This window comes from Lucilia cuprina, chromosome 3 (genome assembly GCF_022045245.1).
Source record: "Lucilia cuprina isolate Lc7/37 chromosome 3, ASM2204524v1, whole genome shotgun sequence".
Taxonomy (NCBI): domain Eukaryota; kingdom Metazoa; phylum Arthropoda; class Insecta; order Diptera; family Calliphoridae; genus Lucilia; species Lucilia cuprina.
The window spans coordinates 27,869,838-27,896,518 of record NC_060951.1 but is presented as its reverse complement, the minus strand read 5'-3'; the positions used below and the strand labels follow the sequence as shown (position 1 = coordinate 27,896,518).

General features: G+C 28.0%; 1 protein-coding gene across 5 annotated transcripts in view; it reads right to left on the bottom strand.

Moving 5' to 3' along the window:
- The window catches only part of LOC111685989, a 102,985-nt gene that overhangs the window by 8,818 nt on the left and 67,486 nt on the right, over positions 1-26,681 (bottom strand). For 2 of the 5 annotated variants that reach the window (XM_023448274.2, XM_046945637.1), the window contains 9 exons: positions 24,946-26,508; positions 22,990-23,195; positions 20,236-20,632; positions 14,467-14,605; positions 14,252-14,327; positions 14,033-14,151; positions 13,634-13,848; positions 10,234-10,476; positions 565-923 (listed from right to left, as the gene is read on the bottom strand). In XM_023448274.2, the coding sequence (XP_023304042.2) occupies positions 565-923; positions 10,234-10,476; positions 13,634-13,848; positions 14,033-14,151; positions 14,252-14,327; positions 14,467-14,605; positions 20,236-20,632; positions 22,990-23,195; positions 24,946-26,508 (3,317 nt within the window). The remainder of the gene's footprint in view (positions 1-564; positions 924-10,233; positions 10,477-13,633; positions 13,849-14,032; positions 14,152-14,251; positions 14,328-14,466; positions 14,606-20,235; positions 20,633-22,989; positions 23,196-24,945; positions 26,509-26,681) is intronic. The other 3 variants (XM_046945638.1, XM_046945639.1, XM_046945640.1) reach the window with 3 other exon arrangements.

Below are 26,681 nucleotides of genomic sequence, written 5' to 3'. Positions count from 1 at the left end.
TTAAATCTAATATTTTTTTATTATATTTTCGAAAACGTTAATAAAATTATATAAAAAAGACAATTTCAACACAGGGTGATTCCCAGACAAACAGTTGAGAGTGTAAAGTAGAGTGTTTTGTTAGTTTCAACTACAAATTTTGTGTAAGTGAGAAATGGTTTGTGTCTAGGCTAATGAATATAAAGATCGTTAAAAATGATTGAAAGTGCAGCATGAAATTTTCTAATTGTATGTTAAAATTTTGATCAAAGTGCTTTGATAATAACAAATTGATTTTGTAATAATGAGAAATTTGTTTCGTTCTCTCTCTTTTTGTTTGGTTATACTTTAAAGAAAAGCTTCATTCTCTTCTTCATTGCTGTTGTGAGTCCGTATGTAATGACTCTTTGTTTTTGCCTGAGAATCATTGCCCTTGTTGGGGAAAAATATTTAAAGAAAAGTAAAAAAATTAAAAAAAAGAATTAAATTATTGAAAAAATTTGTAAAAATAATTAAAAAAAATTAAAAAAATATTTTAATATAAATAAGAAACTGGGACGATAGCTTAAAAGTTATTAAGCTTACCGCCATTGTTCCTATATCTACCTCGGAACCAGAACTCATTTCAGCTGAAACTTTATTCAGCAAACGAGCAAATGTCACCTTCTTTTCGAGTTTTGGATCATTAATCGCTCTCTCCACTGTGGCTGATGTTAAAGAGCCGGTATTTTCCGAAAATGTGGTTTCCTTAAGATCACTTTCCGAATCCACATTACTGGCTCTCAAACGATTCTCCGACATTGAAATCAATTCTCCTAAACTTACTTTAGGCTTGGCCTGTTGGGCGGCTGGTGAAACTAATTGCTGTAGAATTTGTTTCTTTTCGGCGGCATTTTTCTTAACCGGTGTAGAATTGTTGCGTTTTTTGCGAGGTGAGGGTGAACCTATATCGAACATGAAAGGAAACAAATAGAATAAAAAAAAGAATAAAAAAATAATATTAATACAAATTTAAAATTTAATTTTCGCTTGTTAAATAGACATTATGTTATTATTCTAGTTATTTTTTTTCAAAATTAAAATTAAACATTTAAGAATTTAACTTTTAGTTCAAGAAAGTATAAAAAACACATAAAAAACATAGAAAGTGTTTGAAAATATGCAATTTTTTTGGAATTTTTAAATTTTGTTAGTTTGTATCTAATTAAAGCGTTTTACTAGAGGGTGCATCTACAAAATAATAAAAAGAAATAATATGTTTTGGGGGAAATTATACTACAACACTACAAATATAAGAGTAATATTTGGAAATGAAGAGGTTATAATAAATAAAATCATGCAACTTAGGTTATACTATTACTTAAAAAAAAACTTAGCAATATTATGGGGAAGTTTGCGTTGATAAATATTTGGATTTTATAACCGTCATTAAATTAACCCAGCAGAAAAAAATTTAAAAAAATTTCAGTACAAAGAAATAAACTTTCAGTTTTAAACAAAATTGTATTCTTTTCGCTTCTTATGAAGTCAACAAACATCACTCCCACAGAAAGTTGAAAAATTCACTAATGCTTCTTTTGAAGTGGTAATGAATGTAATTCTTACGGTAGCACTTCGTTTTACTTTTTGCTGGAAAACCCAGTCAGTACCGCCTGGCATAGAAAATGTCTATCCAAATGCACCTCCATAAAGAATTACTAACTGGTCCACTAGACATAAAACGTAACCACTACCGGAGGCCACAAGTCAGTTAGTAAGTTAGTTAGTTAGATTGTTAATAAGAAGAAGTACGCGAGGCCTCTATAGGGACTGGTGTGGGATTGTCTCCCCGTTGGTTCTCTAAGATCTGAGAGTTCTGACTTAAAATGAAACCACTACTGGTTAGTTAGTTATCTAATTAGTTAGTTAGTTGGTTAGTTAGTTAGTTGGTTAGTTAGTTAGTTAGTTAGTTAGTTAGTTAGTTAGTTAGTTAGTTAGTTAGCTAGTTAGTTAGTTAGTTAGTTAGTTAGTTAGTTAGTTAGTTAGTTTGTTAAAGGTTTAGGATGGAACGTAAACCCAAGTCGTAGTATTACTGTATTATAATGAATTTGAAGATATTGAATTTTTACCTTTGACCTCTACTAAAAATATCTAATTATACGCTACACCATTATAGTGGGGAGGGTATTATGCGTTTGTGCTAAAGTTTGTAACACCCAAAAATATTGGTCCTAGACCCACCTTAAAGTATACCAATCGGCTCAGAATCACTTTCTGAATCGATTTAGCTATGTCCGTCTGTCCGTCCGTCCGTCCGTCTGTCTGTGTGTCCATGTAAACCTTGTGCACACGCTGCAGGTCGCAATTTTCAAGATAATTTCATGAAATTTGGCACATACTCTTCTTTTGGTTCAGGGACGAACGCTATTGAAAATGGTTGAAATCGGTCCATTATTTCTCCTAGCTCCCATACAACCGTACCCCCCGAATCGGGCCTTTAGGCTCACAATTACGTTAAATGTTTTATAATGTCAACAAAAATTAGTTTTATAGAACAATAAATGACAATACTAATTTTTATAGAAATCAGGCCTCATTTGACCCTAGCCCCCATACAAACTCCCCTTCAGAAAATGACTTGAAGGTCAAAACTGGTATAGGGTATCATATGGTCTGCAATGTCCGACTATAAATTCATACTTGTTTTTAGAATAAGTTTTTGAACTTCACTATTCAATTAAATCCAAATATCATTCTACGCTCACTTCAACCATATTATTGCAAATGATTAAATATCACTTCAATAATTATACTCAACAACCAATATTTAATGCTAATTACAAACTAAAAATACAACAACAAAAAAATTAAACATCAATTTATTTACAATAATAAATACACAATTATAAGTAATAAACTATTATTTTTAGCTATAACTATTAATATTTAATAAGTATTTATAAATAAAAGTTGTTTTTATTAAATTCGCCCACCAGCAGCCACAAAAGATTTTGGTAAATTATTTATTTTTCGTATGAAAAAGTTAAAATTATTATAAAAAGTTTTTTCTTTAAATTTTTATGAAATTGTCAAAGGTATTTATTTAATTGTTCTTAAAGTTTTAGTTATTCTTTAACAATTACTAAAGGTTTAAGTTTTTCGAGTGTTTATTTTTTTTTTAAATTTTTCTTTGGTAATTATAGTATTTTATTATTTAATAACTAAAATATTTACAACTTATTCTCTAACAAAAAGTGTGTTTTTTTTGGTTTGCTTTAAGTTTTTTCTCTATTTTGCTTATAAAGTTTTACTAGCAGATAGTTCTACATACGACGAGTCAAGATTTAATGTCTAGAATTTTTGTAATGCTTATTTTGTTATTTGGAACAGGTGTCGACAAAGAGCTCTCTTATGCACTTTTTGGTTTTATTAATTTTTTTAAGCATGTTTTCTTTTGCTCTATACTTCTCTGATTTTTTTACCCAGAGTAGTTTTTCTTATTTTCTCCCGATACCTGTTTGAGAGAGAGGGAGGAAGAATTGGTTGGAAGGTAATTGCAACAGCTTTGGGGAAGATTTTTGATGTTGGGCAAATTATAGATTTTTTTTCAAAAATATATTACATTAAAAGTGGTTTTAAACCGTTTTAAGGATTGTCACAATATTTTCCATAATATGGAATAAGAAGGACATTAACATGTTTATCAAGAAAAGTTTTTTTAATCTATTGGCTAGTCTATAGATTAGTGCTTGTACTAGACCATAGAGTTGAATAAAGATATGTTTATAGGTTTATGACTTGACTATAGACTAGTTAGTGTGCTAGTATATAGAATAATCTGAAGAGTAGTCCATAGACCGTTATATAGAATCATAGGGTTATTGGTCCATATAATAATCAATAGACTACGCCATATATCCACCGATCTATTTATTGGACTGAGCTACAATCTAGTAAACATAGTTTATAGTCCCGTATACCTAGTTTTAGGATTAATCTATGCACTTTTCTACGGACTAGTCTACCAGCTAATATATGTACTATTGGATTGGCTTTGGGCTAGTAAACTTAGTTAGACTATGGTCTAAATTATAGACTAAGCAGTCGACTAATCCTTAGAATACTTTAAGTTCTATTATATGGACTGACCTATAGTTTAGTAAGATAACTCAAGATCATTCTATTCTACGGACTAGTCTACGGACTAATATATGTACTACTGGACTAGCTTTGGGCTAGTAAACTTAGTTAATAGTCAGACGACTAATCCATAGAATATTTAAAGTTCTAATTATGAACTTTAAATATTCTATATAGTTCGGTAAATTAACTCAAGATAATTCTAGATAATGACTATATAGTCTATGAACTGATCTTCACTCTAGCCTCAAGACACACTTATATATTACTAATCGATGAAATAATCTATGGACTACTGGATTGACTAGTTACTGTTTGATATTCCTTTTATGGACTTTTTTAAACTAGTTCATTGACTAGTCTACGGACTAGACAAAAGGATTAGTTGCCTAATCCGTAGGTTCACTAGTCCATAGAATGGTGTATTGACTTCTCCAAAAAATGGGCTATAGACTTATCGATTAAGTATTCTATGGACTAGTCCACAAAATAATACATATACTAGGGGACTGACTAATCTATAGTCTGACTATCTATAGTCTAGTCTCAAGACACACTAACATATTACTAATCGATGAAATAATCTATGGACTACTGGATAGACAGTTTATTATTCATTTTATGGTTGACTAATCCGTAGGTCCACTAGTCCATAGAATGGTGTATTGACTAGTCCATAAAATGGTCTATCGACTTAACCATTAAGTATTCTATGGACTAGTCCACAAAATAATACATATACTCTTCGTTCTATGGACTACAGACTGGCCAGTAGAATAGTCTGTAGAATATTCAATATACCTTTCATTAAGTAGTCTATTAGGGTTACTAGTCCATAGAATAGTCAATCAATTTGGCAATATAATAGTCTATATACCCATCGATATATTGACAAGATTATTGACTTCTTGACTGACTCATCTATGGACTAATTTATGAACTCTTCTATGGAATACTTTGCGAACCAATATATATAGACTAACCGACTGACTAGCCTTTAATCTATGAATCAATTTTCGCTATATGGACCGATAAACATAGTCTATGGACTAATCTAGAGATTTGTGGATTGAGTAGTATATGAACTTATCTTAATCCTATTTTATAAATACTAGTCTATTGACTAGATTATTGAGGACCCGTATATATATAATTAATGTTAGATTTCTCATTAGGAATTTGAATAAAAAGCTTGCCGGAAAGCTTCATTTACTTTTAAAGAGCTGATAACTAAAAGAGTTCTGAAACTTGAATTAGACACTATTCCCCATTTTTAGATGTAAAAGAGCTTTACAGTTTATAAAATCTTCCACATTTTCCCAAATCTAATTAATGTTAGATTTCATATGAGGAATTAAAAGAAAAAGCTTACCATCTTTCTAAAAAGCTTTGTGTACTTTTAAAGTGGTAATAACTAGAATAATTGTGAAACTATGATTTCCTTTGATTAGAGATTAATCTCCATTATTAGATATAGAAAAGCTTTACAATTTATTATAACTTCCAACATCTTACCCCAAAACTAAAATAAGCATTAGTCCATGTCAAAAACCAATTATTGAGTGAATAAAAACAAAAACATTTTAAATTAAAAATAGGAAATAAAATATGTGATTTTTCTTTTCAAAAATATGGACTCACATTTTTTTGATGTTAAACTTTAATGTAACATAATCTTTTACTAGTACAAGTAAATTTTTGTTCTTTCTCGCTGAAACTTACAAATAAAATTATAATACAAAAATTATACAAACATTTTAAGCAGGTGGTTTTGAAAAAAAGCTAAAGCTTTTATTAATTCTGATATTGTTTTTTTAAAGGAGGATTTTTTTTTATTGGATATATAAATACAAAGTGCAATATTTTAATAATATATTTATATATATTTTCAAAATTTAATTGAAAATATTTAAGTGTATTTTGTTTAAAAGGGAGAGAAGGGATTTTCAAACAAGCGGGTACAAATAAGTGCATTAGCTGTTAAGTACAAAAGTGTTACAATCCGGGAGGGGGCATTTTAAGTCTATTATAAGTAGTTTATTGGGTAGAGTTATTAAGAGCATGACACCTTATGCAATTTGAATAATTTTGAGGGGGGAAATTTCTTCGTTAATGCTTACCAATTTTTAGAAATCATTTTTTTGTTGTTATTGAATAAGGGTCTTTAGTGTGAGAATTATTGAGTTATATAGTGTGTGAAATTTTCAAGTTTTTGCAAATTTAACGCACAGTGGGTTTGTCAAAAAATTATTTTTTATGAAAGACAGATGGAAGGAAAAAGAGTTTTAATTGAAATTGTTGTTTTGGAATTAAGTACATATTCAATATGTCACTTTTAAGAGTTTGTTTTCGGAATATAGGTCGGTGCTAATAGGAGAGTAATATGAATTCTCGGCAAACATTTTCTGTTGCTGTTTCTGTAGGTCAACATTTGGCCCATATAGAGTCCCCTTTAGAATATCACTTATGATAAAATTTGACATGTACATGTTTTCTATTCTAAAATTTATCTGGTAGATGGCATCGAAGTTTTAGTTTCCAGTCAATTATACCTAATACGCTTATCTGATTATTATTTTAACATTTGAGGAGTATGTAAGACTTTACGTGTAAAATTCGCATGTCCAATCAATGGCCTGGCACGATTTGAAGATTTGACTCAAAATATTGTGGGTTTAGACTAGATAGTTGTACAACTTTAATATTTGCAGATCAAGACGGAAAATAATAACAATATTTTCTATAAAACTTTTTGGGTTTTCAAATTACGAATAGGAATTGGTTCGAACATGAAAGTGCATGAAGTGCAAAATCAAGAAAGGCCCCAAAATGATGAAATATTTTAAAAAGAGAGTAAACTTTCTTTGTGATCTCGAGATCCAATCATAACTTTAAAGATCTGAATATTTTCAGTATTCTAGGTAGATCCCTTCAGTTCTTTCCGTACCAAAAAAAAACTAAGTATTTCTCAGAGATAAATTCATGGGACTATTTGAGAGATACTTTATGGAGAGAATTGCACTTGTTTTATTGGTTTTTATTCATAGTAAGATGGAGGTCTTTAGAGGGTTAGGATGTACATTCGTAGATTGTGGTAGTGGTTGTAGATTGTAGTGCCAAAACACTGTAATGTTATAAGGTTGCGGGCGAACTGGCGAAAGTTTGATGAAACCACCTATTTGTCACTATTATAGGCTGATATTCGAATGAAACCACTGACATCATAAACCAGTTCGAGGATAGCTGATTGGATTGCAAACTATCAAAACTTAATATGGGTGCAACCAAAATATTTATTACTCAGTTGGTGCCTTTGTCAGTAAGTGAGAAAGAAATATTTCAGGTTATGCGAGGATCCGAAGTAAATAGAGTCGATCGAACATATAATTTGCTACTATCCTAGGAAACATAATCTGAGGCGGCAATGGCCAGGTAATGTGTTCTTTGACGAAGTTTGGGTTTAAACCCTTACAGTCTACTAGGTTTTGTCAAAAGATTAAGACTCTTCTTTAACTAGGCTTTATAGGAAGACAAAGATTTTTGCTCTTAAATATCTATTCTTTAGGTTATTGGCTTTGTATATTTTTATTCTTTTTACCTATATTGTTGTTGTTAATGTACTATCCCCCAAGTAAACAAAAGAGTTGACTTATGGATTCTTTTTGTGTATTGTATTTCAGAAAATTGTTTATCATCATTAAAGAGGGTCAGTCCCAGTACTGAGAGTTATCACCAGCGATTTTCTATTACAAGGAAATCAAGCGTCATAGAATAGACTACAAAGTGACAGTCAAGGAAATAGTGTAAAGCAGTTAATATATATTTGTGCTTATTTTTGCCAATTTTTTTAAAATTTCTACTTTCATGATTACTTGGGGACAGTAACGTGATGACCAGGGATGGAAAAAGAGATTTTGTTTCAGTATCAAAAAATATTTCAGAGAGTATTTTTTGGATCTCAAAGTACTTAGGTTAGAATATGTACTATCATGCTAACTTCAGTCTTGCTCATTTTGAGGAGATTTTTCGTCTTGCTCTCATCAGGGTCTCCCATAGGAATTTCGTGGTTCTACACACTGTTTCATTATTCCAAGAGGTCTAATGAAATTCTCTCACCCATATTTTTAGTTCAGCTTTTGTTGCGTCGAATGGTTTTGCGTTCGTCAGTTTAACTGCCTTGAGCTCCCTTCCCTTTATAGCTATTACATTTGCTCTTTCGTTACCGACTATTCCCGAGTGGGCTAGTACCCATATGATGTTATAAAGTTATAAACCTCGAAAAGGGATAAAAATTGCGATTTTTCAAAACTCAGGATATAATATCTCATTTCCAGATGTGAATGGAGAAAATATGAAGTAATATTCGAACTCAGCGAATAATCTTATAGAAGCGTCTAACATAGTCTCAGGGTTTCAACTAATTTAACATTTTGTCTGATAGTATTGAAGAGAAACAGCTACTAAAGTTATAGAGTACTTTAGTAGCTGTTTCCTACAACTTTTATTTGATGCATTTTCCCCATATTTTAATTCTCTTGTTATTTCAAAACGATTTATTGAAAGTTCCCATACAAAAAAATTATTTTAACAGACAGATTTACTACCGGTTAAACGATAATCGGATATTGAGATTGTAGCCCTGAAAGTATCAAATAAGAATCGTTAGTATCACGGCACATCAAATAGTATCATAAAAAGTACTATCGTACCAATTTTGCCATCCCTGGTGATGACTGTCTTCGCTCTCGAAATTTCGTTTACAAAAAGTACATTCATATCGATAGACGAATTAGTGGTTAGAAGTTAGAATGTTTTGATTCCTTGTCGAACTGCTGGATATTTAAACTAGAATAATAACTCCAATTCAGGATTCGCTATTCATTTGTAAGCGAAGTGAAGTATAGTTACTGTCTTCAAAGAGTCAAGAATGTCTAAGTGCCTTGATATAACGCTTGTCGGCCCGACTGGGAAAATGCATTCACTGGTGTAAACTTATAAGCAGGGTCGACGGCAACATTAATTGAAATCAATCTTCCGGATATACCGGAAGGTGACTACCATTCTGATGCCATGAAAGATTGCATTCTCAAGAATGCCATCCCCATCAACTACTAACCCATTCAAGTGCATTCCACTATCTTTCTTAATGTCAAAATAATGTGAAAAAAGTAGGAATTTCTTGTCCCAAAAAGTTGAGTGTTGCTAAGTTGATTTCCTGCTAAAACATGCCCATGATTTTTCTGGAAATTGATAACTTTACTCCTGTTAATTGCCTCTACTTTAGAGTAAAATGGAAAAACTTTACTCTTCCAAAAGCTAATTTTTTCTTTCAAAGAACTCAAATTAAATAATTCTCTTAAGTGACATATTGAATAACTTAAAAAATTTTTATAAATGTCTATTATTAGGCATCATAACCATCAATTTTAAGTTAAAAAGGGGCATTCAAACCGGGAATTCATTGAGTATTTGATAGACTGACATATAAAGAGAGAGAGAGAGCAACTTAAATACAATATTGATAAAATATTCTTTTAAAATATTTAATTATTATTTTAAAATTGGATTATAGTTATATATATGTAAATATTTTATAATACAAAAAAATTGGTGTTAACACAACATCAAGATTATTTTGAATTAACAAAATTTTGAAGGGAAGTAAGGCAATTAAAAAAAATCATGTGTGTGGTATTTCAAAAAGTAAAACGTTCAGATTCATAGACCAATTACAAAAAAATTTTTTTACATAGAAAAAAGAGACAGTTAAAACAGAGAGAAAGAGAGAAAGACAGTGAAACAAATTAAAACGTAGATTTTGTAAAAAATGAAAAACAAAATTAACCAAAAAATATGTAAAAAGTATTTTGTACGTTTTTGGAAAAAAAACTGTGTTGGAAAAAGAAAACACTATTGTTCAGAATCGAAACAATATTTAATTTTGTGTTTTTTGTTTTTAAAGAAACAATTTAATAAAATCGCTTCTTAAAAAGTCTTCTTTTTCTTTAAAGTGTTTGAGTTTTAGTTGAGTTGTTTTCTTTTTTTGTTTAGTTTAATTATTTTTTCAGAATTGTTATTAATTAATTTGTTTTTTAATTGATTAATTTTTCAATTTTGAATTTAGCCTAATCTTACGTCGGGGAGGCGGTCGTAACAGATCGTCAAGAGAAAATGTACGCGCTGCTGCCCCTCCCCCTCCAGGTACTGGATTGGGGCTGCTGAGGCTCAATAATGATGGTTTTCTTATACCCAATCTGTTGAATATGGAACGAGGTGCACCCGGTGCATTATTAACGGTCGTTTGTGGTATGGCAGTTGTAAATTGCAATTGTTCACGCAATGATGTGTGATGATGATGTCCATGTATAGAACCAGGTGCTGTTAATTTGAAAAAGATTTGAAAATTTCATATAAAAAACAATTGTTTGTTAGTTTGTTGTTTTTTGTTGTTTTTTATTTTATTTTTTTTTTGTTTAAATTTTATTTTTGGTTTTGTTCAAATTTAATTTATTTTTTTTTAGAAAAAATAGACAAAAATACAAATAGAAAAAAAGAGAAAAAGAGTAAGAAAAAATTGCATACAATAAAAAAAATTTTCCAAAATTTCTTTAATTAAATTTAGTAAGAAAAATATGTATGTAGCTTTAAAGAAAAACTTAAATTGCAATAGTAATGAAAGTTTGACAAAACAAGAGTATTTCTGTGGATACAAAAACTCTTTGAAGCCTTCTTAAGTTATATAATTTTTGAGTTAAAAAACCAGTCGCAGTCAAACTCAAATGTTTTGCTAAATTGTGCTCTAGTTTTTGGTTTTGAACTAACATTCTAAAAATTGAATATTTTCCGTTAAAAAAGAGAAAAATTCTATAAAAAGAGAATTTAAAATGAAGTTCTCTCTAATATTTGTATAAAAAAGCTAATTTTTGTGAATACTATTTTGAAAAAGAATATTTTTTTTTTAAATTTTCTTTAGAAACAAAATTTTTCTTGATATTTTCTTTAGAAACAAAATGTTTTCAAATATTTTCTTTAAAAAGAGAACTCTCGCGAATATTTTTATTAAAAAGAATATTCTCACGAATATTTTCTTAAGAAAGATAAATCTCCAAAAGATTGTCCCGAAGTTTCTGCATTAATAGAAAATTCTACTGAGTATTTTCTTTAGTAAGAAAGAGAGTATATATTTTTTTTAAATTTTCTTTTGAAACAAAATGTTTCCAAATATTTTCTTTAAAAAGAGAAATATTCTCATGAATATTTTCAATTAAAATTCTCCAAAAGATTGTCTACAAAAAGGGAATTTTCCGTAAAATAATCTATAAAAAGGGAAATTTTTCGAAAATGTCCTTTAAAAAGTGATTTTCGCAGAAAAATTTCTTAAGAAAATAAATTTACCCGATTTTTTTTTAAAAGAAAGAAAAATTTTTCTTTAAAAACTGAATTTTCTCTTTGATTTTCTTTAGAAAGAGTTTTTTTTTTAATTTTCGGATTTTTTTTTTTGAAAAGAGAATTTTCCCGAATATTTTCTTTAGAAAAAGACTTCTCCCGAAAAACTTCATTGGAATGAGAAATCTCCCGAATAATTTTTTTAGAAGGGGAATATTCTCGAATATTTTCTTTGGAAACAAATTTCTCTCGAATATTTTATATCGAATAAGAATTCTCCTAAAATTGTTTATAAATAGAGAGGGATTTTTCCATAAAAATAATATTTTCTTTAGAAAGAGATTTTTACGAAATTTTCCTTAGAAAGAATATTTTTTTTGAAAAGAGAATTTTCCTGAATATATTCTTTAGAAGGAGAATTTTCCTGAATATTTTCTTTAGAAAGAGAATTCTTCAGAACAATTTTGCTGGAAAGAGAAATCTCTCAAATAATTTCTTTAAAAAGGGAATTTTCCCGAATATTTGTTAAGAAAGAAAATTCTATCGAATTTTAATCTTCGAAAGAGAATTCTCCCAAAAATGTTTTAATGTAAATTTTCTATAAAAATAGAGAATATTTTCCAATAATTTATTATAAAAAGGAAATTTTCTATAAAAATTAGAAAGTTTCCTGAAAACTTTCTACAAAAATAGAACAAAAATTTTCTATTAAAAATATGAAAAATTTCCAGAAAATTAGAAAAATTTTCCTGAAAAATTTTTAATAAAATTTTCTGTAAAAAATAAAAACATTTTCTATAAAAAATAGATAAATTTTACTGAAAAATTTCTTTAAAAAAAAACAATTTCTATTAAAAATAAATTGATAAACTTTCCATAAAAATAGAGAATTTTTTCCGAAATTTTTCTATTAAAAAATATTGATAGTTTCCCGAAAATTAAAAATAGAGAAAATTTCTGTAAAATTTTCTATATAAATAAATGAAACTTTTCTCAAAAATTTCTTAAAAATACAGAAATTTTCTCTGAAAATTGAAAATTTTTCCGAAAAAAATTTCTTTAAAAAAGTAGAAAAATTTTCGCGAAAACTTTCTATGAAAAAAATAGATAAATTTTTTTAAAGTTGAGAATTTTCCCGAATATTTTCTATAAAATATTTTCTAAAGATTTTTCTATAAAAAAAATTCTCGAAGATTGTTTTATAAAAAAAATTCCCTAATATTTTACGATAAAAAAGAATATTCTACAAAAAAATGTTTTCGAAGATTTCTCAAAATTTTTCCTTTGGATTTTCTTAAATATTTTCTATATATTAGATTTTTTTAAAAAATTTTCTATAAAAGACAATTTGCCGAAAAATGTCTTCCAAAAATTTTCCATAAAAAGAGAATTTTCTAAAAAAAATTATTTTAGAAAATGTTCTATAATTAGAGAATTTTACCAAAAATTGTATATTAAGAAAAGAGAAATTTCATGAAGATTTTCTATAAAAATAAAATTTTTAGAATTTTTTTCTTTAGAAAGATTTTAATATTTTATTTAAATATTTTAAATTAATTTTTAATTTTAAAAGTAAATTTAAATAATTTTATAAAAAAAAATTCTATAAAAATATAATTTTATATAATTTTTCAAAAAAATATTCTATTAATAAAAATTTTTTTCCTAAAATGTTTATAAAAGGTGAACTTTTTCAAAAATTTTAATTTTTAAATTAAATTTAAATAATTAAAGAAATACATAAAAAATTTAATTTTCCTAAACTATTCTATTAATAAGACAATGTTTATAAAAAGAGGACTTTTCTAAAAATTATCGATATAATGACAGTTTTTCCAACAATAGAATTCTTCCTATAAACAAAAGTTTAATGTAAAAACTGAAAACTATTTCCACTTTATGATCTAGCACCAAATGGAAGTAGTTTTGAATTGTTTTTAATTCAAACTTTTTTTCAACTTTAAATTAAATAAACAACTTCAATTTATACAGAGTAAGTATGTATAACACCAAAGCACAATTTAGCAAAACATTTGAGAATTTTTATTTAGCTTAAATAAGCTTTGTGCTTCGAATAATTTTCAACGAAAACAAAAAGAAACTATAAATGTTATAATTTTATGTTTAATTTGTTTCGTTTTTAACTTACGCCTATTACGATCAGCTTCTTCAGCCAATAGTTTTTCGATTTTCTCTGGAAAATGTCGCTTCGCACACCAAACCAAACCTATAACAGCTAAAACCACAAATACAGTAATTAGACCCAACCAAAAGGGTTCCTGCAGCATACGCTCCGATAAAGGTTTGTAAGGTATGTGAAGCATACGTTTTTCACAGCGGTGGCCCTCCCACCAAGCATAGCAACTGTACGTTTTAAAATAACAAAGAATATTAATGAAGAGGAAGTTTAAGTTTGTTTATACATACTAAATAAATAAAAAAACTAAAATTATTTTAAATAAATTCAAAGTGAACAGCATCTCATCACCTCAGCACAACCATCCAACATACACACACACACACAGACAGCATACATACGACTACTTACCGACAAAAGAAACCACCATTTTTCTCTATACAAATACCACGTCCCTCACAAGGATTGTCAGCACAAGGTCTTTGTTTTTGTTCACATGTCGTACCCATATAACCAGGTTGACACTGGCACTATAAATTAAAGTTGTATTTTAACAAATAAACACTCTTCACACCCAGTGGACTAAAGCACACATGTGTGGTGGTAGGTCGTGCAACATGTTAGACTTACCTTAAAATTATTCGTAGTTAATTCACATTTACCAAAGACGCAGGGTTCCAATTCACACAAATTTAAACCACAAAATCTAAAATGTTTTTTTATTTTTGAAAAAAAAAAAATTTATTTTAATAAATAAATTACTTAATTGGCTTCGTTTATTTATAAAATATAATTTATTTATAAAATAAAGTGGCCTGTCTGTCTGTTGTCTTGTCTCAACTTACCTTCCTGTATAATGTCCCAGGCACTGACAGTAGCTGGTACGATTGTTAACCACACATTTACCATTGTACTGACAAGGATTCGGTTGACACGATTCGACACTTTTATCCCCAGATGCTAATTTTATTTTGTAATTATTATCTGAAAATCATTCAAAATAATAAGTAGTAAATGAGTTTTGGTCAATAAATTTTCAAAAAAAAAAAAAAAAAAAAAAAATGTAGAAAATGTAGATAGAAACTTGAGAAATGTTTGCAATGAATTTTGGTCCTTTAAATTTTGTCTACAGTTGTAAAAAGCAAAAAAAAAAAACTTATAGCAGTCAATAAATATGAAAAATTTCTATTGTCATTATTTAAATTAATTAAACAAGTGATAAGTAATGTTATATTCGGCTATGAATCAAACCGTATGCCATAAAAGGAATGCTCTCCTATACACATCAAGATAATATTTGGAATATGGCTTAAGTCAATTATGGACCGAAATCTTTTAAACTAACTTTTAACTAAAATATAAATTTTTAAAAACAAAATATTTTTGTTTAATTTTTAAACCGTGAGCGTATGAGTAATTTATAAAGAGAACCTTATATGCGTCAATTATGAACCGATACTCATACAATTTTGTACAGAGATTTTGTTTTGTATAGAACATGTTTATGTCAAATTTCATCACTATATTTTGAAATAAAAAAACTCGAATTTTAACAACTAAAACTCTTTCCTGAAGGGAACCTTTTATAGGATATGGGGTTAGTTCTAGATTAGTCGTTATTAAATATGGAATAAAGAAATATTTTCCTAAGTATGTCGATTGTCATTATTAATTTACCATACCTTTTTGCAGACCGATTTTGGTTCATATCATCATCGTCGAACTCTCATTTTTATGCCAGTAATTAGCGTTAATGTAATTTTCTAAAGAAGGCCTATATGTGGATTATGTTGAGCTCTAGTCTATAGTCTTATCTATAGACTAGTCCGTAATCTAGTCTATAGTCTAGTCTATTGTCAAGTCTAAAGGCGGGTGTATAGTCTAGCCTATTGTCAAGTCTATAGTCTAGTCTACAGTCTAGTCTATAGTCTAGTCTATAGTCTAGTCTATAGTCTAGTCTATAGTCTAGTCTATAGTCTAGTCTATAGTCTAGTCTATAGTCTAGTCTATAGTCTAGTCTATAGTCTAGTCTATAGTCTAGTCTATAGTCTAGTCTATAGTCTAGTCTATAGTCTAGTCTATAGTCTAGTCAATAGTCTAGTCAATGGTCTGGTCAATAGTCTAGTCCAGAGTCTGGTCTATGTCTAGTTTATAGTCTAGTGTTAAGTCTACCTAATAAAGACTCAATTCATCTAAAAGACTAAAGATTTTTAAAGAATTTTTGTTGAGGATATAAAATTTTCGATTAGATATTGCTATTCAGATAATAAATTCTGAAAATAAATTTGTTAGCAAAGGCATCAATTTCGGAAAAGTTGCTCACTAGTTATGATAAACTTTGAAATTTTATTTTCAGCATTTTTTTTTAAGTTTTAATGGTCAACAGAGAGAACATTATCAGCACAAATATAATTGTTTACATTCATATTAATTTGTTTAACATGAAATGAAATATATATTTTGTAAAAGAGATTTTAATCTTTATTGTTTTATAATTTCATATACATACAAAAATTATTTATTTCTCTTCCTTTTTTATTTCCCAAAACAGTTTATAAAAAAATCATGAAGTATTCATATATGAGTTTATTTAAGATCATTTTATATGCAAATAAGTATTCTTCATATTATAATTGTATACTTGTTGTATTGTTTGCCAGAATGTTTGTTGTTTCAGAGTTTGTTTGTGAGATTTTTAAAAACGGAAGTTAGAGGAAGGATTTTACGGAAATGTTATGCATATGTTTCTTGTGTTGGTTATTATTATTTTTATGATAAATATGCTAAAACATCCACAAGTTAAGTATTATTTTAAATGTAAAATAAAATTGTTAAGTTTCATTATAATAAACTTATTTTATTTTAACTTGAAAATAAATTAAATTCTTTTTATAATGTTCATATATTTTGTTTGTTAACAAAATTGTTATTTAATAAGCTTAATAAAAATTTGTTTGGCATTTTTTAAAATTACAAAACATGTTAACTCAATTAATGTTATATTATATATCTAACATAAATATTAAAGAAATGTCATTTAACCATTTAGCTGAATTAAGTCATTATTAGCTGAATACGGATTTTTATTACTTTTATAAATTTAGTACATTTTAATAAAAATCTTTAGCTGAATAAAATTTTTGATTATAAAATATTATAGAGTTTTTTTTCGATTTTGTGATTAACTAATTAAAATCCATAAATCCATTTAGCTGAATTAAGTTTTTCTTAGCTGAATGGAAATTTTTCAAACAATTTAATAAAAATGTTCATAAATTCATCTTATAAACCACAAAAACCTTTAGCTGAATTATAATTTTCATAGCTGAATAGAATTTTTTTTTAATTTTCTTTTTGAAATCATGATAATATTGAGTTGAATTAAGTTTTTGATTATTAGATATCTTAAAATAATTTAGCTGAATTAAGATTTTTTCTTAGAAGAATATGATATAATATGACTCAAAAACTTTTAACTGAATTGCAGTTGTTTTTGATAAAAATATTAAAAAATATCTATAAAATATTTTTGCTGAATTAGGTTGTTCTTAGCTGAATACGTTTTTTTATACAATTTTGTAAACATAAAAATAATTTATTATGTTTTAGATATAAGTAGTAAAAATCATTACTAAAATTCAATTGTTTTTTTGTAATTTTAACAGAAAATTATATGAAAATGTAAAGTGAAACGAGCAAGTAGAACAACATTTAAATTGTAAACAATATACATAAATATGCCAACATCAATTAAATGTCAACTGGCTTTAAAAACAAAATATGCTATAGTGCTTTAGTACTTCTTTCTACTGTTAGAGAGAAAAACAAACAAAGACTGCCAACGAAAACAACAAGAACTGCCAACATTTACTTAAAAAAAAAAACTATATTTTTCTAGTGCATAAAATATAAAAAATAAAAACAACTAGAATAAATAAAATAAAATGAACATTTTGCAGTAACAAATGAATGGTATAAATAATTAATTCATTTGTTTTTGAAGTTTTCCTTATTTTTAATTCATGCACTTATTCATGTAAAATTTTTCAACATTTTTATAGATTTTGAATTTTATTTTTCGTTTATTTTGGAATATTTACATTTGAAAGGACATTTTAGGAAACACTGAATAATATTATGGTTTTTTAATATTAATATGAAATTTAAATTTACAATTTTAAAGATGTTTTGAAGGACTATAAAGAAGTTATATTTCTTTTGATAATATTCAACCTTGGATACTGATTTTGAAACATTAGAATTTCATTAAAAATTTAGGTTATACAACATTAATTCAGCAAGCACGTTTTGTTATTACTTAGTTGGATAGGTAATTAGATATTTATCTATCTAAGTGTCTATTTAGATAGATAGATAGATAGATAGATAGATAGATAGATAGATAGATAGATAGATAGATAGATAGATAGATAGATAGATAGATAGATATATAGATAGATAGATAGATAGATAGATAGATAGATAGATAGATAGATAGATAGATAGATAGATAGATAGATAGATAGATAGATAGATAGATAGATAGATAGATAGATAGATAGATAGATAGATAGATATATATATAGATAGATAGATAGATAGATAGATAGATAGATAGATAGATGATAGATGATAGATAGATAGATAGATAGATAGATAGATAGATAGATAGATAGATAGATAGATAGATAGATAGATAGATAGATAGATAGATAGATAGATAGATAGATAGATAGATAGATAGATAAATAAATAGATAGATAGATAAATAATAGATAGATAGATAGATAGATAGATAGATAGATAGATAGATAGATAGATAATAAATAGATAGATAGATAGATAGATAGATAGATAGATAGATAGATAAATAGATAGATAGATAGATAGATAGATAGATAGATAGATAGATAGATAGATAGATAGATAGATAGATAGATAGATTAATAGATAGATAGATAGATAGATAGATAGATAGATAGATAGATAGATAGATAGATAGATAGATAGATAGATAGATAGATAGATAGATAGATATATAGATAGATAGATAGATAGATAGATAGATAGATAGATAGATAGATAGATAGGTAGATAGATAGATAGATAGATAGATAGATAGATAGATAGATAGATAGATAGATAGATAGATAGATAGATAGATAGATAGATAGATAGATAGATAGATAGATAGATAGATAGATAGATAGATAGATAGATAGATAGATAGATAGATAGATAGATAGATAGATAGATAGATAGATAGATAGATAGATAGATAGATAGATAGATAGATAGATAGATAGATAGATAGATAGATATAGATAGATAGATAGATAGATAGATAGATAGATAGATAGATAGATAGATAGATAGATAGATAGATAGATAGATAGATAGATAGATAGATAGATAGATAGATAGATAGATAGATAGATAGATAGATAGATAGATAGATAGATAGATAGATAGATAGATAGATAGATAGATAGATAGATAGATAGATAGATAGATAGATAGATAGATAGATAGATAGATAGATAGATAGATAGATAGATAGATAGATAGATAGATAGATAGATAGATAGATAGATAGATAGATAGATAGATAGATAGATAGATAGATAGATAGATAGATAGATAGATAAATAGATAGATAGATAGATAGATAGATAGATAGATAGATAGATAGATAGATAGATAGATAGATAGATAGATAGATAGATAGATAGATAGATAGATAGATAGATAGATAGATAGATAGATAGATAGATAGATAGATAGATAGATAGATAGATAGATAGATAGTTAGTTAGTTAGTTAGTTAGTTAGTTAGTTAGTTAGTTAGTTAGTTAGTTAGTTGGTTAGTTAGTTAGTTAGTTAGTTAGTTAGTTAGTTGGTTAGTTAGTTAGTTAGTTAGTTAGTTAGTTAGTTAGTTATTTAGTTAGTTATTTAGTTAGTTAGTTAGTTAGTTAGTTAGTTAGTTAGTTAGTTAGTTAGTTAGTTAGTTAATTAGTTATTTATTTATTTATTTAGTTAGTTAGTTAGTTAGTTACTTAGTTAGTTACTTAGTTATTTAGTTAGTTAGTTACTTAGTTAGTTAGTTAGTTAGTTAGTTAGTTAGTTAGTTATTTAGTTAGTTAGTTAGACCAAAATTTTTTATTCAACTTTAGTGTTAATTACTTAAATTTACTGAAATAAATCTTATTCGGCTAACAAAAACTCAATTCAGCTAAATAATTTCTAAGATGTGGCCTGTTCACTGATTTGTAAGCATTGTCTTTGCTAATTAATTTATCATGTTTGAACAAATTTTTGGATTTCGAAGACTTATTTTGCAAAGAGATCAAAAAAAGATAACCACTGTCCTAATAAAAATATTTTACTGCCAACTACATTACGTTTATTCATTAAACTTCTAGCCATTTAGTTAGTAACTCTTGAAACAATCTTATTGTTTGTTATTATAACAACATTGTAGTTGTTGTAGCTGTTGACAACAACGTCATCTTCTTTGTTGTTTAAATACTTGATGTCTAAGTAATATGAGTACATGTATTTGCATACCCCTATCTACATGATAATGCATACATTAAATATTATTTGGTACTTACCCCACTGTAAGCTTATGGAACAATTAAGATTGGCAATGGATTTGGCAGTGGTACGCTGACGTATATACAACGTATTTAAATATGATGTTATGTAGACGGGAGGTGGTGACGCCGGTACTGGTATACTATACTGTTGCTGGTGTTGTTGATGTTGACGTAGAAGAAATTCAGCAACTGTTGTTGCTGATGATGTCTCCATATTTCCGTTGAATGTTACGGGCAATGTTGTTTTCATATTATTATCGTTTGAATCTGGAAAATATTCCCCCGGATGTTGTCCGTATATATTTGTGGTTAAGTAGTTGTCATCGAGAGGACTGCCAGTATGAAAATTAGCATTTTGAAATTTGCATAGTTGCCATTTGGTGCCATTATTGTCGGCATAATTATCATAGATCTAGAGGGGTGAGGTGGGTGTAATATAAGACAAAACAAATTATAAAGTGAAATTAGTTGAATAAATATAAAGTTAAATGAATATAAAGTTTGGTTGCAATAACATTTTTATAATCAAAGGAATTTTTGTTTTTTAATTTTGGTCTCTATAAAAAGAGAAACTTTGCTAAAATTTTCTATAAGAAAAAGGAATTTTTTTATGAAATGAGAAATAATGGGAAAATTTCGTAAAAAAGAAAATTTTTTTAAAAATACTTCTAAAATATGAAAGTTTTGGAAAAAAGAAAATTTCTTTACAAGTGTTCTATAAAAGGGAAATTTTTTGAAATGTCTTGAACATTTTCTATAAAAAGAGAGTTTTTTTGGACATTCTATACAAAAATAGAATTTTCTCGAACATTTTTTATAAAAAGAGAATGAAAAATTCTCTTTCTATAAAAGGAAAATTTTCTATAAAAAGAGAAATTTCTTAAAAATTTACTTCTAAATTTTGCATAGAAAAGAGAGTTTTTTGTAAATTTTCGAAAAAGAAGATGTTTCTTAAAAATTTCCTAAAAAGAGAATTTTCTTGAAAATTTCGTATAAAAAGAAAATTTTTTCGAAAGTATTCCATAGAAATAGAATTTTTTAGAAAATTTTCTAAAAAAAGAATTATCACAATAAGATTCACTAGAAAAGAAAGAATTTGCTAGAATATTTCCTATAAAAATTTTTTCTTGGAAATTTTCTAAAAAAAATTCTTGAAAATTTCCTAAAAAAAATTTACTTGAAAATTTCCTTAAAAAGTGAATTTTCTTGAAAATTTAATATTTTCAAAAAAATTTTGTAATAAAGAGGAAATTTTCTATAGAAAAAATAGAATTATCTGGAAAAATATATTTTGAAAAAAAAAAAATTATAAAAAGTGATTTAAAAAAATTCCAAAAAAAAAACAATATTTATTATATCAAAAAATTTCCTGAAAGTTTCAATTAAAAAATAAATTTAGCAAAATTTTCGTATGAATGAAAAATTTTGCAATTTTTTCCTAAGAGAAAAATTTGTCGTAAATGTTCTTTTTTAATAGATTATTTTGAAAATTTCCTCTAAATAAAATAATACTAATTAATTTTTAATTTAAAAATAAAATTCTTTACAAACGCCATTTGCAAGACACCAGTTTTCAACAAGCCCCACTTATTTAATTCAATCGCACTCTTATTTACAGATGAGCGAAACAAAAAACATTTTCTTTTAAGTCTCCTACTTAAATATGTTAAATTAGCCTGCTGTTGTTGTTCTTGTTTTTTTTTTGCGATTCTGTTATTTACTTCAATTCCTCCAGAGACTTGCAGTAGTTGGCCATTTAGTTAGTCAGTCATCCAGCCAACTAGTAGTTATACATAGTGTTTGTTGACCTACTAGTGCCAGGGGGAATATTAATGTCATACTGAATATGGCTCATGTTGTTGCTGCGTGTTGGGGTTGTGGTGCCACTCTTCATATCGCATTAATTTTCATTACAATGAACCTTGTATAAAGGAAAAAAAGAAAACGAAAACTCAACGTTCTCGTACAACATGAATTTTTAGAAAAAGAAAAAAGTTGTTTATTCTCACCTCTTTAGTAGTACTACTTGGGAACTATTGTGGATATATACACTGAGAAAAGTATAGTGTGGGCTAGGATGTTCGAATGTTTTTGAGAGAATTTAAAACTGAAAGATATCCAACAGTTTAGGGTAATATTTCAAAGCCATAAACAGTTGATGGATTGTTTATTAGAGTTGTATAATTTTTATTAGAAGTTGTAACAAACAGTTTTATTACTAAAAGTTTTCTTTGAGTGTGTTTGGCAAAGTTTATGTGTAAACTAAAACTAAACTGTCTAACATTAATTTTCGTACGTTCGTTAAACACGCAAGCAAACTGGCCAATACATCACATCAAACTTAACAGTATATGATTCACATACATACATATGTATGTATAATACATTAGTGTGGTTGTATTAGAAAAAGTTTATTTCAATAGAATTTGGAGTTTTTGTGAAAATGTTGGTTAAATATGATTAAAACCAAACGCTCTGCCTAAGATTTGAGAGAAAAACCTAAAAGAAAACTACCCTAATATACAAATAATTCATTACTTCAGTGTTATTAAGTATTTTCAACATACTCATACAAATGTAATCAACATGCAACGCCAACAACAACAACTACCTCTCCATCGTTAATCTCACTGCTGTTGTTTGTTGGCAAAGGTGTTCGGTTGGCGGTCCTTTTGCCAAGGAACATACTTAAACTTACTTCAAAACTCACACACACATACACACACTCACATTCTTAAGACAAACATTAATTTACACACTTAGACCTACCTCAAGCAAATTATTATCCTGGCAACCATTCTCAGTAAATTCCACACCATGCAACTCTAGCAGAATATTATGACCGAATGGTGCCACCAAATGTTGTGTATAGTCAACATTTTCAGCCATATCATGCGGATAGTTCAATTGATATAGATAACCAGTGTCATTGCTGGTCAAGTTGATGATACGTTCACGTCTTTCCATTTGTGCAACTGTAAAAGAAAAATGTTGTAAAGACTATAAGTTAATCTCTGTGTCTTCAACAATAAATGTTATAAATTTTTTTTAGAAACATTCATGCATTATTAATGTGTGTTAGCTTCTTCGCTTAAATCGAGTTGAATAAACCAATTGAAAAAGGTTTTACAATGTCAAAATGACACAATTTATGGTAGTTTCACTAAATCCACACAATTTAGATGATTTTACTTTCAGCTTCAATGATTTTTTAGAACATGTTCGAAGGACGAAGGGCAAACACAACAAAAGGTGTTTCTTATCAGAAAATAGCAATCTGAGGTAGGGTAAAACAAAAGCTAATCGGGTATTTTGTGGTCTTTATTATGAGCAATATTGTTTTAGTTTGCAGCATTTCGCTACTAACTTTAGAACTTTTAGGCTTGAGTTAGTTTGGGGTTTTTAATGAAAATAGTATTAAGCTGCATCCAATCAAAATATTTATTATATTATTTATTATTATTCTTCCAATAGAAAATTTGAAAAAAATTCCAATAGAAAACTTTAAATGGTTTTTTAAATGTATAATATTGTCTAAAGAACACTTTGAAATTTATTACTTGAAAACGTCAAAACTTTCTCTAAGAAAGTTTTTGTATATTTTTTTATAGATATTTAAAAAACTTTTGAACTTCAGTAGGCTTTTAAAGTTTTCTTTAAAACATTAGAAGTTTTTCATGCACAGCTTTTAAATAAAATTTTTGAACTTTAGAAAGCTTTTAAAGTTTTATTTAAATGCAGAAGAAGTATACCTTTAAAGCTTTTGAAAATTTCTTTAAAAGCTTTTTCTCTAAACATTTTATGGTTTCTATTAAGAACATTCAAGATTTTCGTAAAGATCTGTTTTATTTAGAATACTTTTGAAATTTAGCTTAAAAACTTTCGAAACTTTCCTCAGAAAACTTTCAAAGTTATTTTTAGGAAACTTTCGATTTTTCTGTTTTGAGTTTTTCTTTAAAAAATACAGATCTTTAAGTTTTCCCAGGAAAACTTTTGAATTTGTGATTAAAAAAATTTGCAGTTTTTTTCTTCGGAGAACTTTCGAAGTTCTCTTTAAAAATTTTTTGAATAATTCTTTTAAGAAATCAAATTACCAAACTTTTCAGTGTTTCCTTAGAGCTTTATAAACTACCATGAAAAAGCCTTGGAAGCTTCACTTAGAAAACTTTATCAGCTTTCCTTAGAAAACTTTATAAGCTTCTCTTAGAAAGCTTTGTAAGCTTCCCTTAGAAAGCTTTGTAAGCTTCCCTTAGAAAGCTTTGTAAGCTTCCCTAGAAAGCTTTGTAAGCTTCCCTTAGAAAGCTTTGTAAGCTTCTCTTAGAAAGCTTTGTAAGCTTCTCTTAGAAATCTTTCTAAGCTTTCTTTAGAAAGCTTTGTAAGCTTCCCTTAGAATGCTTTGTAAGCTTCATTTAGAAAGCTTTGTAGGCTTCTCTTAGAAAGCTTTGTAAGTTTCCTTAGAAAGCTTTATAAGCTTCCCTTAGAAAGCTTTGTAAGCTTTCTATAGAAATCTATAGCATCTTTCCTTAAAAAACTTTTTCAAATTTTTTAACAAACTTCTAAAGCTCTGCAGAAAAATTAAGGTTTTACTTAAAATACTTTAAGTTTTAAGCTTTTTTCAACTCACTTAAAAAACTTTTTCAAATTTTTTAGCAAACTTCTAAAGCTCTGCAGAAAAATTAAGGTTTTACTTAAAATACTTTAAGTTTTAAGCTTTTTTCAACTCACCTGTATGATAAATAGCCTGGAAACCTTTGCCTCTCGGATGTTGACCCGTTCGAAATTGCACCTTCAACTGTTCCCTTAAACTCACAAACATGCCATCGTTTAAATGATCCGACAAACGAAATGGCCTAAACACACCATTACCAATATCCACCTCCAACAAAGCGTCCGATTGGAAGTCATATTCAATAAACTCCAGCCAGACACGTTTGCCCACCGGAGCCTGAATCACATAAGCACAATTTAAATTATTGAGCAAAAAATGTGGGTAATTAGGCGAAAAAATAGTGCCTTCCCGGGAGGTAAGTGTGCGTAAAGGACAACCGGAAACATCAATAGCCTTCCACACTGCAGCAAACCCCAGACCCGTTATCGAGTAGTCGCTGTGAAAGTTTAACATAACCTCATTGGAACGTGAAACAAAATCAAATTTAGACATATTCGATTCGTGCGAACCACACCAACGTACATAGGGCAAAAATGACTGGGCATTATCGGAGGCAGGTAGAGAATTGTCACTTAATATTGTGCTACGACGATAACGTGCTATATTTGCTGGCAGCTTAACTAAAGCTTTATTTGTTCTTAAATTTTCAATATCCGTTGCGGACTTTTTTCGTCTACATCTTTTGGGATTTTCATTAATACAGGATGAACTGCCATGTTGATTTTCTCTTGTCACAACGTCCTTATTACGTTGATGTTTCCTTGGCGTCTGTCTGTGTTTAATGTGTTGTTGTTGTTGATGTTGTATTTTACCATAATTATTGTTGCTATCATGATGCGACCTTGTGTTCTTATTATATTTATTTTTATTACGTTTTTGTAAATTCGGTTCAGTGTCCACCGTTTCATCTTTGTGATGCATTGCTGCTAAATGATGAAAATTTTGTGTGTCTTGTTGTAATTTGGCAGTGTGGTTTCTTTTTCTCCTTCTCTTACGATTTTGACTTTTACTTTTACTGTTACTTTGAGTTTGTCTTTCAATAAGTTTGCGTCTTTGTCTGGCCTTGTAGGTGACTGAAAGACTTCGACGCATTCTTACATGGGGCTGCTGTTGCTGTTGTTGATGAAGATGTTGTAGTTGCAACTTAGGGTTATTCGTCTTCTTAGTTCTTTTGTTAAAAGTTGTTGTTTCGTTATCGTTAGCACCATTGTCATCACTGTCATCTGCATCATCATCACTACTACTACTATTATCATTATCATCAGCAGTAGCATCATTATTGCCACCATTGTCACCACCATTATTGTCAACATCCTGATTATTATCATCGTCAACAACACCATCACCGCCATCAACATCTCCAATGCCGTTATCGTTATCATTTTCATAAGCTGTAAATTGTTCATCTGACATCAACATTGCCATTGGTACTGTATTTGTGCCAGGTTCTAGGATTATTTTCGATACAATATCATAATCCTGTATACTTATAAAGTCATAAAGACATTCATCTTGTGGCTCCAAATCGATTTTTTGAAATTGTACAATGATCCTTGTACGCTCGGCTGCTTTAATATGTATCCAATAGTCAATGTTTAACGGATACGTATTTGGGTATGCTGCATGAAATATAAAGAGAGGGAGTGATGGGTATTAATGGAGTATTAAACAATATATAAATACAAATAGAGTTTGAAAATATTTTTGTTTATGTAAATATGAGTGTATATTGTAAGGATATAGGAAAAGAAAGACAATATGATTTTGAAATCAAATATAGAACGTAATCTTA